The sequence below is a fragment of the Zophobas morio genome, unplaced genomic scaffold (assembly GCF_036711695.1).
Source record: "Zophobas morio isolate AGI-343-1 ecotype UQ-CSIRO unplaced genomic scaffold, CSIRO_AGI_Zmor_V1 ptg000023l, whole genome shotgun sequence".
NCBI lineage: Eukaryota > Metazoa > Arthropoda > Insecta > Coleoptera > Tenebrionidae > Zophobas > Zophobas morio.
The window spans coordinates 15,020,773-15,034,160 of NW_026972128.1; the positions used below are offsets into that span (position 1 = coordinate 15,020,773).

General features: G+C 33.4%; 1 protein-coding gene across 1 annotated transcript; it reads left to right on the top strand.

Moving 5' to 3' along the window:
• The first annotated feature begins 405 nt into the window (after positions 1-405).
• LOC135134419 (skin secretory protein xP2) lies at positions 406-1,985 on the top strand. Its single transcript, XM_064063100.1, has 2 exons — positions 406-448; positions 664-1,985. Exons 1-2 carry the CDS (start codon positions 437-439, stop codon positions 1,768-1,770), a joined length of 1,119 nt encoding a protein of 372 aa, XP_063919170.1. The 5' UTR covers positions 406-436; the 3' UTR covers positions 1,771-1,985.
• The last annotated feature ends 11,403 nt before the right edge of the window (positions 1,986-13,388 follow it).

The window sequence follows — 13,388 nt, forward strand, 5'->3', positions numbered from 1 at the left end:
TCGATTTCTTTAAAAAGTTCAATTATAAATTTTATTATCTAAACATTAATCACCGATTGAGAAAAGATCTATTACATTCAATAACCGTGTTAATGTTTGACAAGTTCTGCTAAGTTCAAGTGTGGTGTTATTAAATAAATCATCTTTTACAACATAAGAAAGAAAGTAGATTGATTTTCTTACATATCTTCTACATATAAAAAAAACTGTCGCCGAATATAACTAACGAATGCATATTTTTTGAGTTGTTTATTTAAACTGAAAGATAACATTGATCTAAAAAATCTGAAAAACATTGCATAAGAAGATTTAACGGATGTGGAAGTGAAACCCTCTGGTGGTGAACGACTGTTACACATGAGAAAGTACGTCTACGGCTTGATATATAAGCCTCCGGCGCGGTTTCAACAGCACAGAGCCTTCCACATCTCCAATCATGAAGGCCTTGGTGAGTACTGCAGCAAGAACAGTGCAGTGTTCGTAGTGATTTCAGTGATAAAAATCAGTGAATTATACGTCAACGTGTTTAGTGAAAAAAAGCAATTACTAAGGGATTACGGTGTCAATTTTATTATGAAGACGTTGATGTGTATTCACTATTTTTTCCTGAATAGTTGGTTAATTGATTGCACAAATTTTTGACATGTTTTATTTTTGCTTCAGATTGTATTGAGCGCTGTGTGCCTGTGCGTGGCTCTAGCTGCTGAGCCTGAACAAAAAGAGGCAACGCAGGAGACCAAGAAACAGGAAAAACGCGGGCTCATCGGGCTCGGCGACCATGGTGGATTTGGTGGCGGAGACTTGGGTGGACATGATTTCGGCGGCGGTGGATTGGAGCTTGGGGGACACGGAGGCTACGGAGGCTACGGAGGAGAAATCAGTCTTGGTGACATCGGTGGAGGTGGTGGCCACGACCACCACGAACACCACGAACACGTAAAGACGGTCGTGGTTGAGAAGAAAATTCCAGTCCCTTACACTGTTACTAAGCACGTACCTTACCATGTGGAAAAGAAAATCCCATATGAGGTTAAAGTTCCAGTACCTCAACCCTACACCGTAGAAAAGAAAATCCCTGTACCAGTTAAGGAGTACGTTAAAGTACCATACATCGTTCCTCAACCATACGAAGTCATCAAGAAGATTCCTTATGAAGTCAAAGTACCCGTACCAAGACCTTACGAAGTCAAAGTACCTGTTCCCCAACCCTACACCGTCGAGAAGAAAATCCCTGTTCCAGTCAAAGTGCCCGTACCACAGCCCTATACCGTCGAAAAGAAAGTTCCGTATCCAGTCAAGGTAGAGATTCCAGTTCCACAACCCTACACCGTGGAGAAAAAGGTACCTTACGAAGTTAAAGTACCTGTGGATAGGCCATACCCCGTGCACGTACCAAAACCATACCCAGTCACTGTCGAAAAACACATTCCAGTACCAGTAGAAAAACCAGTGCCTTATGAAGTAAAAATACCCGTCGACAGGCCTTATCCCGTCGAGGTACCTAAACCTGTCCCATATCACGTCAAGGTACCCGTACCTCAACCCTACACCGTTGAAAGGAAGATACCAGTCGAGATCGAGAAGCCTGTACCAGTACCAGTTAAAGTACCCGTGGATAAACCATATCCCGTGTACAAAGAAATTCCGTACCCGGTAGAAAAACCGGTGCCAGTTCCAGTCAAAATTCCCGTGCACATACCGATTAAGATCCATTCGCACCACGAAGAACTGGGTGGTTTGGAAGGATCTTACGGGGGGTATCACCACTGATTTGTTGTTAGATCGTTATTCATTGTTATGTAATTACTTTTTTTATATCTTTGTGCTTGTTAAACGCGCTAATTAATGTACTTCATTTCGACATTTGCTCAATTTAAATCGTTTCCTCATTTAAATTCATGAAGCGTGCAGTATTATTACTTAGAAACTGTGTTAATTAGTGTAATTTATCTACTTTTATAATAAATCATTTCTACGTACAACAACTGCGTTTGTTATGCCACGATATTTACTAGAGCAACGTATGTTTATCTAGAAAGTGCCGTTTTAAATCGAAAGTAATATTACTTAATTAGTAATCTGGTGTTTATAATAATATACATTAGTGAATATAGAAAGTTCACATTCAGATTCTAGAACAAATGTTTAGCTAATGCGTATCTTTCAACGCAGCTACGTGCAGCTCGATTTATAACAGTTACGGAGAAAGTCGAGAAGATGATGGTTATTCAACAACGTCGATTATTTGAATTGCATGGAACGATGCCTTAGAAATTCAGCACATGTCTATCTTTCAATGATTTTAATAACGTTTGGGTGTTAATAATAATGAACCACACATACATTTCTCGTAACTTAAATAAGAAAAGATAAAGCCTAATAAAAAAATCACGTATGCATTGTATCCAACAAGTAAATAGCATAGAACCAATCCAGTTGAATTAAACCGTAACAACAAAGCTCAGTAATATTACTTTAAATACTTCAGGTGAAAGACATATTTGAAAATTTTTAAGAAAAAGGCAAATTGAACAAACAACGCCGCGATAGTGTATTTAAATTCGATCCAAATAATAAAAATCTGACAAATGTGAAACGATTTTGTTAATTTATACATGGGCCTGAGGCAAAAAACTGTCACTCTCGATCAAAACATTATCCAGTTTATGATTGCAGTAGAATGTCACTTTCCCTGTGGAATATCTCTATTTACCAACTTCCTTTTTCTAGCCGTTAAAATTTTGATTGTGTAGATGATCTGAAGTTGTGTAAGAAATTAATTCTAAAAATACATAATTTACCTAATTTGAGCTAAAATGTTGTTTAATCATCGCAAATGTTTATGGCTTAACTTTTACGAAACATGTTACTAATATATGGAACGTGCAAAAGACAATCCGGGCAGTCATGTGTCAGTTTATTACTGTCCTACTACCTACTTATCAAAATTTTAAGGAATTAAAATTATTTATAATCTTGACAGAAATAGTTTGAACAAAAAAAATGTTTAAAAGTATTATATACAGCCGAAAATAATTGATCATCAAATATTAAATCGTATGATGAAGCACATAGCTTTATTCTAAAATTACACACATTTAACATGTATTTAGAATACAAAATTCATATTTTGCTTAATTTAGTTTTGGAATTTGGAGTTTATTTATATTCATTTTCTCATGATAAAATATTAATTTTGCCGTCTGTATTGTAACAAGTTCCATAATTTTTTTCTGCGTCTAATTTAAATTTACTTATACGTATAAAAATCATTTTAATACATTTCGTACACAGTTTAAATATAATTTATGCTAGTTCTTTTTTTCTTAAAAAAAATATTGTCTATTTTTGAAGAGAAAAATTAAAAATAGAGTAAAAATTTGGTGTTTTACAAAAATGTATTGATTTTAAAATCCATACGAATGCTTATTACAACTTAAAAAAATAATCAAGGTTATTATCCCTTATAATAAGATAGAACTAATTAATTATCGCTAATCTGATTTATCCGACAGAATTATGCTGTTCCAGTGCATAATATTTTCAATTTATGCAGTATTCACCCGCATTAGTATGCATACCGCATTAACACGTTCATCAATTTTCAATCAAAATGGCCTTTAAAAATTTACCAGCTGTAATTATGCAGTTTGACTGAAGTTAGCAATCTCCTAAACACGCAAGAATTAAAAGCCATCGGTTCGCTTTAAGCAAAGTCGTTAATATTTGGGGCAGCTTGCAAAAATGTAGGTAAATTAACTAGTTAACATGAACCATCTGATTGTGTAGATAAAAAAGTAATGATTCCAAAAAGTATAAATTTCATGCAGACCACTGGCGATGTACATACGTAGGCGCAAAGTATGCGGCTTCCTTCTTTGGATTTTTTATCTTCATCTTATCCCAAGTATAAACAACTTTTAGAACAAAAAAATGATCGATGTTTTTATACATACACAACAACACTTGTTTGACAACTTTTGGTCTTACAATAAAAATTTAATTATTACCATTTAAATTCTGACTGTATTTCAAAATAACCCTTCTTATTAACAATCTTTGTTGAAATCAACGTAATGGTTTCAAACACTAATTGACACCGACAAACATCTGTGCATCACAACTTTCTTCTGTAAGTGATGCAACGTGTTATAACAACAGATGCATTATGTTCCTACTTGTGTATTTTCTTTGATACTAATTACATCAAGCATTTTGAATTTTATTAGCGAATGCAGAATGCTGATTTATGCAAACTGTTTAAGTAGAAACGCAATGTACAACACATCTGTCAGAAGTGATCATACCCGTGTTTACCATTCGTATTTGTTTTAACCATGTGTTCCAGACGTTTTAATGAAGTTTACACCAACCGGAACCATAGAAGTCTAGTGCTTATACCAGAACAAGAACCCGGACATCAGCCGTTCCGGTTTGTTCCGATCCATATTTCACAACATTGCTTCTTTGGAACAATATAGTGCTAGTTATTGGTTGAGGGTATAAGGTAAACATTTTGGCGTTTCATTACAAAGTATAACAATTAATAGGATCTAGAGTTGAAGGTTCTGAGTACACGTTCAGCACATAAAATGTTAATACACTTCATTCAAAAGTGTTTACAAGGCAAATGGTTGTCACATGATGTAATTCATATAGGAACACGGCTACAGGCATGTTCATTTCAGCAAGAAATTTTAAAAAGGCATAGCTAATTTGATAACTTTTTGTTGTATTTAATTATTGTTTTGCTGAGAATTTTTCCTTAGTAAATATTAACTTTGGTTGTAAATTCTTCTTACATGCACCCTTAAAAAAGATGCTCATTTAGACTATGAGGTGTCGGCTTTTGTTATACCGTTGTTAATAATAATTACTCAAAGAGCACTTTTATATTCTTCTTCCTTTAAACAGTAGTAAAAAAATGTAAGTCACTAATAAGTATACTAGTTTACAATTTAAACCGCAGTTAGTAAGTCTCAAAGCACACCACACTTTATTACACAGATAATCTTCGGAACCATGTGTGTATGTTATGAATATCGTGTAATTCGCTAAATAAGATTTTTCATATCATCCCCTCCAACAATTTGATGATGAAATTTTATAAAATAACATACTCCTGCACTTGTGATTTATGAGTCCGTGTTGAATTTTTACCTTAGACATCCAGATTTTTAGGAAAAAATCAATATTTTACATTGCAAAACCGAATGCTGTGAAATCTTGAAAAAGTTTTAAGGTTATTGGAAGGATGGCAACTGAAAATTTATCCGTTTATATCGTGTGACTGGAGTAGGTTAAGTCCATCTTCAACGTAAAAATTTCACGCAGTGGATGCAGTACTATGTTTTATATTCTGAAAGTAAAACTACATATATAGCAGTAACAGTGTAAGAAACAGAAAAAACCTATGAGAGTATCAAACGTGCGCTACCTTCGGCAAACAAGTCCGAAATCGTCCAATATACTTTCCAAGAAAATAGAGGGTGGGTGGGCGGGGCTAGTATTTGATAAGATAAAACTCATTTTAGTATTTTTGACATTTTCGACCAATTTTTGAAATAGTCATTTTCTTGTAGATTTCGAGATCCAGAAGTCATTTTCGACTTCACTTACAGTTCCGTCAAAATAGCTCGGTATAAAAATTTTGTAGATAAAAAAAGAAATAATTATAAATTTCTGTTTTACAAAATAGAATTACTTTGTTCACATCCTTTTTCCACTCCCACTCAACAGAAGAACATAATTAGCCCCGCCCACCCACCCTGTCTCTATTTTAGTGATTGTTTTTATCCGGTATCAATGAATTGAATGATCTTATACTGAAAAGAAATAAAATTAGTCATTAGAATGTGAAGAGGGGGGGTGGGTGGGGCTAGTACTTGCTAAGATAAGACTGATTTTGACAAATCACATAGCTACCAAGAAAATAGTGGGTGGGTGAGCGGGGCTACTATTTGATAAGATAAGACTGATTTTAGCACTCTTTCATATCGTTTTTCCACTCCTACAAAATAGAAGAAGATAATTAGCCCCGCCCACCCACCCGGCCTCCATTTCGGTGATTGGTTTTATCCCCTCTGAATCGGTGGAATGATCTTATATTGAACAGAAATAAAATTAGTCGTTAGAATGAGAAGATGGGGTGGGTGGGTGGGGCTAATATTTGCTAAGATAAGACAGATTTTGGCAAATCACATACCCCCCAAGAAAATAGAGGGTGGGTGGGCGGGGCTAGTTTTGATAAGATAAAACTGATTTTGGCATTTTTAATATTTTTGGACGATTTTCAACCATTTTCGAAATATGAGTTGAACTCGTTTTCTTGTAGATTTCGATATCCCGTTTTTGACTTAATTTTGGGACCCCGATTTTTTTTGAAAAATTGAAAACAATCTTGAGGTTCTAAATACTCTTGTTTGGAAAGAATTTGAAAATGCTTTGAAGTCTCAAGTGTCTTTTCTTATAATAATTTAATTAAATTTCTTAAAGGATAAGTTATTTGCCAAAATCACTCTTATTTTAGCAGGTAGTAGCCCCGCCCACCCACCCTCTCTTTTCTTAGGGGTTACGTCATTTGCCAAAATCAGTCTTATCTTAGCAGGTACTCGAACAACCTTGTGCGAGCTCCAGTAATATTAGTATAAAAGATGGCTACACAATTTCGATTTTTTTGAGAAGATTTGGATGCCTTGGAGGAAACCTCAAGATAGATTCATAAACTACAAATACAGGAATATGTTATTTTATCAAATTTGAATACTATTTAATACGAAAAATTTTGAGGGAACGTCATCAAATTGTTAGTGGGGATAATTGGACTAATTTTTCGAAGATCTGTATACGTAAACTATAGATAGACACAAGTAGCGGACAGAAGGTAGGCAGCAGACAGACAGACGGAATAGGCAGACCTACTTTTTCATACTTTAGGGATCATGAAATGTTGAGAAAACATGAAAGTCCATTCGCCCGGTGGATCCTATTGCATCACTTCTTTGTTCTACGCTCAGGAATCTATTATAAACCATATATAATATCTTAAATACCTTCATATTATTTGTAAGCCCTGTTTTATATTTTCTAATTATTTGTTATAAGAAGTTATCATGTTATCAATATATCATTTTATTTGTTCTAAAATAAGACTGAGGAGGGTGGTAACACATATAGACATTCGATCTCAAGTAACTCACAATTACTGTCTATATAGACACACAAGCCCAAAATTTGCAGCCAGTTACATAACACAACTATATTCTAGTAAATTCGGATTTAAAACTGTTTTAAAATATTTTTGGAAAAGTGTTTTTTCGACACTTCTGAGCTCAATAATCTTTGTACCTCTTATTGACGTTGTATTATGCAGGTGTTTTTTGAGCTCCTTAAATGTAATTTTAGGTGTACTTTACATTCCTCCAGATATTTCAGTTGATAATTTGGATACATTTACCTCGGCCCTGGAACTACTTCTTATTGCTCAGTTCCTTCTTGTTGGTGACTTTAACATCTCTGATGTTTCTAACATGAATGATGCTGTCACTTGTATAAATAAAACCTATTGTCTGCAGCAATTTATCAACGCTCTTAATAACAGTGTAAAAAATTGTGATAACAAGTTGTTAGAACTACTTATATCTAATATGAATCTTAATTTTGCAGTATCTCAGTCTCAGTTTCCACTTGTAGAAGAGGATAATATCATCCCGCATTAAATATTGAATTGGAATTTTCTAAACCCTCCAGTACTCTCACGTTTCCTTTTAATAATTAAAAAAACCTACAATTTTCGTAAAGCAAATTTTGTTGCATTAAATCAAGCGCTCTCTAACACTGATTGGGGATTTTTACATAATTATGACAACATTAACGATGCTGTAGATTCTTTATATTCTTTATTGCATCGTCTCTTTGATGAATTTGTACCAAGAAAAAATAATTTTACATCGAAATATCCTGCATGGTTTACTCCAGAAATCAGATCTCTCTTAAAAGTCAAAGAAATATGCCAGGAGAAAGTGGTTAAAAACTGGTTTGCAACAGTATTATGATGACTTTAGTCACTTGAGGGGTGTAATTAAAACCAAAACCGGCAATCTTATAAATCTTACATTCGTAGGATGGAAAACAATATTAAGAATAATTCCGCTAATGTATGGAAATTTGTAAATAACAAGCGTGGCAGTTCAAGGATTCCTTGTAGACTGCATCATGACAATAATTGTTTTGATGACCCTCATTCTGCAGTGGACGCTTTTCCTGATTTCTTTTGTAGCACTTTTTCCACGTCTCATTCAACTCCATCCTCATGTTGTTTAAATAGCATTGTTCCTTTTGACTTTCCCATTGTGTGTGAAAATGAAAATTATGGTTACACTTCCAAATAAGTTTACTTTTGGTGATGACTTAGTTCCTTCATTTTTTGTACGTGATTGTAAATTTGTACTTGCTAAGCCATTGTCAGTTTCATTCAATTTGGCTTTCAGTACTACTATATTTTCAAATAAATGGAAACGTGCTCGTATTTTGTTATGGAAAAACTCACTTGAAACATACGTAGAGCATGCTTCTGTATTTATAGCGATTATTGTTATTAATATAAAAAAAAAAAGTAAATTTGCTAAATTAAATTTTATAACGTTTCTAATAAACTGTATTTGTTCACGTGTACTATAGGAACGAGGAAAGTTCTGTGTAAACAACTAAATAATTTTTCTGATCTTGTCGCATTTTTTAGTTTTAATTAAGCTTGCGCTTAATGCATGCATAGAATAATCCACTACAGCCACGCCAGACGATTATCTGGAACAGCATTTACAAAGGCATGTTGCAAATAACTTACTTTATATTTTTTTCTCATTTGAATACTTGCAGCTTAAACATTCTTGAAGCGAGCCTTTAAATACGCTGGCATAAAAAATTCAGCACGTGCTTATAAAAACTAATAAAAACATAATGTCTTGTCATGGATAATTGCACATTTACCTACATAAAAACACAAAAGCTGGCAGCAGTTAATTGCATCTAACCACAAAATATTGGCTGTTTAAATATTCAGCACTCGGGCTTTTCTCACAAATGAAATTACAGGGATCACGTTATAACTCCTGCAAGTCAAGAACCAGTTTTTGCTCAGCATGGCTCAATTACGTTAAATGCTGTTCCAAGATTCTATCAGTCAATCTGCCACCCTAAAAACCAGACCTGCGAAATATACACAAGGTGTACATTTTTCAAAAACTGCCTACCAAGAATAAGACAATCGTATGTGCATTTTATGGATTCAAAAATGAGCAAGTGAAACGTCGATTGTTTCAGAGCTGTCGGAACGTAAAATCGAATTTGTGATGGTAAGCGACTTGATTCCCTATGTTCATTTAAGCGAATTACTACGAGAATTGTGAGTATAAAGAGATGTCCCATGGTGCCCTGTCCACTAAAGATAGCGGCTACTCGTACCAAACCAAGTCGACCGTCTATTGTCACCGCATCAGTGGAGTCAATCCCTTGCACGTGACACTAAACGCCTCCTTGTCAACTATTTCAAACTATATCGCTTGACTAGATTAAGAGTATTAGTCCCTTTTATCTCTTAGTGTCAACGTATTAATATCTGTAAAGCCAATACAGCACTACAACTATTATACCTTTATAAATCACCAAAAGCTCATTGTCCTCCATAATTTCCTTCTGTTTCATTTTTTTATACAATGATCTCAGAAATTTCTTACATCATTCCACCGATCTCTACATAACAACATACGTGTCTACAGTTTCCGAAAAAATTAAGAGAACTATCATAATAGGGAATTTCTAAATTATATTTTTGTTGACGTATACAATTCTTTCTAATTTATGAGAATCTTTAGTAAACTCTTACGCGAATTAAGTGTTACTTTTTATAAAATAAAAAAAAAAAAACGATTATTTAGACAAAACTTTTCTCGACCCTGAAGTACAGTCTAAGATATCCAGCTTTTACGAAAAATTATAAAATTCGAAGCATGCTATGCATATGTTTCAAGTAAATTTTTCCATTACAAAATTTTGTGATGACCTCATCGAGACTTTACTAAGGACACGTATATCAATTTGAATAGGTGCGGACAGACACCTATTGTATTGCTAAATTTTCTGAAAAATGGAATGAGAAGTTCTTCACTAATTTTTTTTGAGTCACTCTGTATAAGCAATTCTAAAAAAAATTAATGCACTGATAAACCACAAATATAGCATATACTTGGTGCACATTAGCTCGGATTTACTCGGCAAAATTTTAAAACGTTTGTAAGTTTGCATAGTATTTGGTTTTAAATGTCAAAGTTAAATTGTAAAATTTTGTTGTACAATTTTCATTTTTTCCAAAAATCTGGGTGTCTAGGGTAAAAATCAAGACAGATTCATAAAGCAGAAATATGTTACTGAATAAAATTTAAATAACATTCATTATGCAAAGTTTCGAAGTGACATCATCACATTGTTCGATTAGACAAATTTTGATCATAACGTTTTAGCATCTATGTACACGATATTTCCAAAATATCTACATGTAAAATTTGGCAACAATGGAGAATCGGAGATTTTCGTCAAATAAATACCGACAGAGACGCCTGATTCATCCTGATGGCAGACAGATAGACGGAAACTGGATACCTGTTTGTTCATACACTAGAGGTCGTGAAACGTCGAGAACATAAAAGTAGCCAGTCGCCGGAGGGACCTAATTACAATATTTTCTTAGCTTACCTTTGGGAAGTAAAAATTGGTAACACTATTTCAGAGTTTAGAACTTATCAGAGGCAATGATACGTAATTATATCAGGTGATTTTTTAAATTTCTGCCCTGCTTGGCTATGACGCTTTAGAGCAGAAAATTTAAAGAAATCAGAGGGTATTACCGTTCCAAACTTATAATCTTCAAAATCGGGAAGGTTTTTACTTGAACAAAAAATTCCTTCGTAACACTAGCTATTTTAATATGTACTTTTTGCTTGTATATATTAGCATAATATAAATTTAAAATATTTACTACACTATTTATGTTAGACAGACGAAGGTCTTACGAAATGAAGTACTAAATATAAATGGTTGAATTATATGCTGCATCTTATAAAAATGCTCGTCAAAGTTAAAAACATTGGTACTTCGCACCAAGAAACGGCTGTGCTGAGTGAGGATCTTATAAGATTTTATAACACAGAAAGCATTAAGTGAAAATTATAATTTCAGGATATATCTGCAAGTTTGACGCTGATATTAGGTAAATACTTATTTATTTCCTTTGTCAAGTGCCAAAAAATACAACTTCCGTCTACTTTGGAACTAAAATTTTATCATTAGAAAAGTTGTACCTATTAAAATGTGTTGCTTAAGTTTCAAATAATATGTTCTAGCACAGAAAAATGGCTACAGGCAAAATATATATTAAAATATTTTACATTAAATTAATTCAAATCTCCCTTCTAATGGTTACGAGTCAAGAATGCAGACCAGACGTCCGCGCGTTCGATTCAAAACTTGGCCTTTAGTTTTCTTCTTTTTTTTTTTCTCTTTTTCTGTTTCATTGTGTATTATCTATGTTTATAACGTCATAACAAATTTTTTATTGACCCCACTTTCTCGAATCTCTTTATTTAAAAATGTAAAACTCCTCAGGGGCGCCAAATGTATTTTTTTAAGAATGTGAAACCTTCTCGGGGGTTCCAACTCTTTTTCTTTTAATGTAAAACCTCCTGGGAGGCGCCAAATGTCCTTTTTTTACGTGAAATCTCTTCGGGAGCCCCAACTGTCTTTTTTAAACACGTAAAACCTTCTCGGGGGCCCCAAATGTATTTTTTTAAGGACGTGAAACCTTCTCGGAAATTCCAGTTGTCTTTTTTACAACTGTAAACCCTTCTCGGAGACGCCAATTTTTTTTTTTAGAATATGAAACCTTCTCAGGGCTCCCAACTGTCTTTTTTAAAAATGTAAAACCTTCTCGGAGGTCCCAACTGTCTTTTTAAAAATGTAAAATCTTCTCGGGGACGTCAAATGTCTTTTTAAGAATGTGAAACCTTCTCGGGTGCCAGCTGTCTTTTTTAAAAGTGTAAAATCTTCTCGGGGGCCCCAAATGTCTTTTTTTAATGCAAAACCCTCTCGGCGCTCTCAACTGTCTTTTTTAAAAATGTGAAACCATCTCGGGGGCGCCAAATGTTTTTTTTTAGAATGTGAACCTTCTCGGAGGTCCCAATTGTCTTTGTTGCAATTGTAAAACCTTCTCGGGGAGCGCTAAATGTCCTTTTTACATGAAACCTCTTCGGAGGTCCGAACTGTCTTTTTTAAAAATGTAAAATCTTCTCGGGGGCGTCAAATCTTTTTTTTTAGAATGTGAAACCTTCTCGGGGCTCCCAACTCTCTTGTTTAAATATGTCATATATCATTTACAATGAAAACAGAATTATATATTATAATCCACAGTGTTTACTTTCATAAACAATATTTTAAGTACATTTTACAATCTGATAAAACAAATAATATTAAAGCAACCCATAAACACGTTACCACATTAACTAACAATTATTGGAAGAATAAAACGATTAGATGGTGATTCAAATCGTGTTTTTTTTTTATTGAACAAGTTTACTGTATAATCTGTTGTAAATTTCATTAGAAAACGATAATCTCATCGAACGATGTTAAAAATATAGGTAATCTAGTTTAAAAAGTGAAAGTCACCTTCATTGCCACTGAAACCAGATATCGATCATGTATTACATAATGTAACCAAATTTTCTTGTAGATTCTTTTTCGCATAATATATTCTCGCTACAATTAAAAATTTACTAATTTGTTTTTTTCACTTAATGTATAATACAGTAAACATTATAAATTTTGAACTAAGTAATCGACCAGTGGATTAAATTTTAAAAAGGACAAACCTCTATAGTAACGCTTTCTTTTGACTAATTTTCCGATGTTTTTTTAACACCAAATATGCACTAAAAGAAAGTTGATAGAATATTGATTATATGTAAATTTTCAGTCATTTGGTGAAAGCTTTTGAAACGCTTTAACAATAAAAATGTGGTGAAATTAACTAAACTAATTAATAATTTTATTACACCGAATTAATTTAATTAATTTTGCTTCAGTTCCTCTAGAAATTCGGACAAAGAAATTTGTGGCATTTTTGATTTGATGATGATTTGGTTCTTGAGTTTCCCGGTAACAAATTAAAATTGTCAGATAGAACTTCCTTCGTAGCATTTAAACAGTATAAGAAAAATCAGTGGAAGAATTCTTGTCTAAATTTTGTCTAGAACCTGTTAACGAATTATATTTAAAAAACAATATAAAATTAAGGACTTGAATAATTAGAAAAAAGACCCAAAAAATTGTTTTTAATG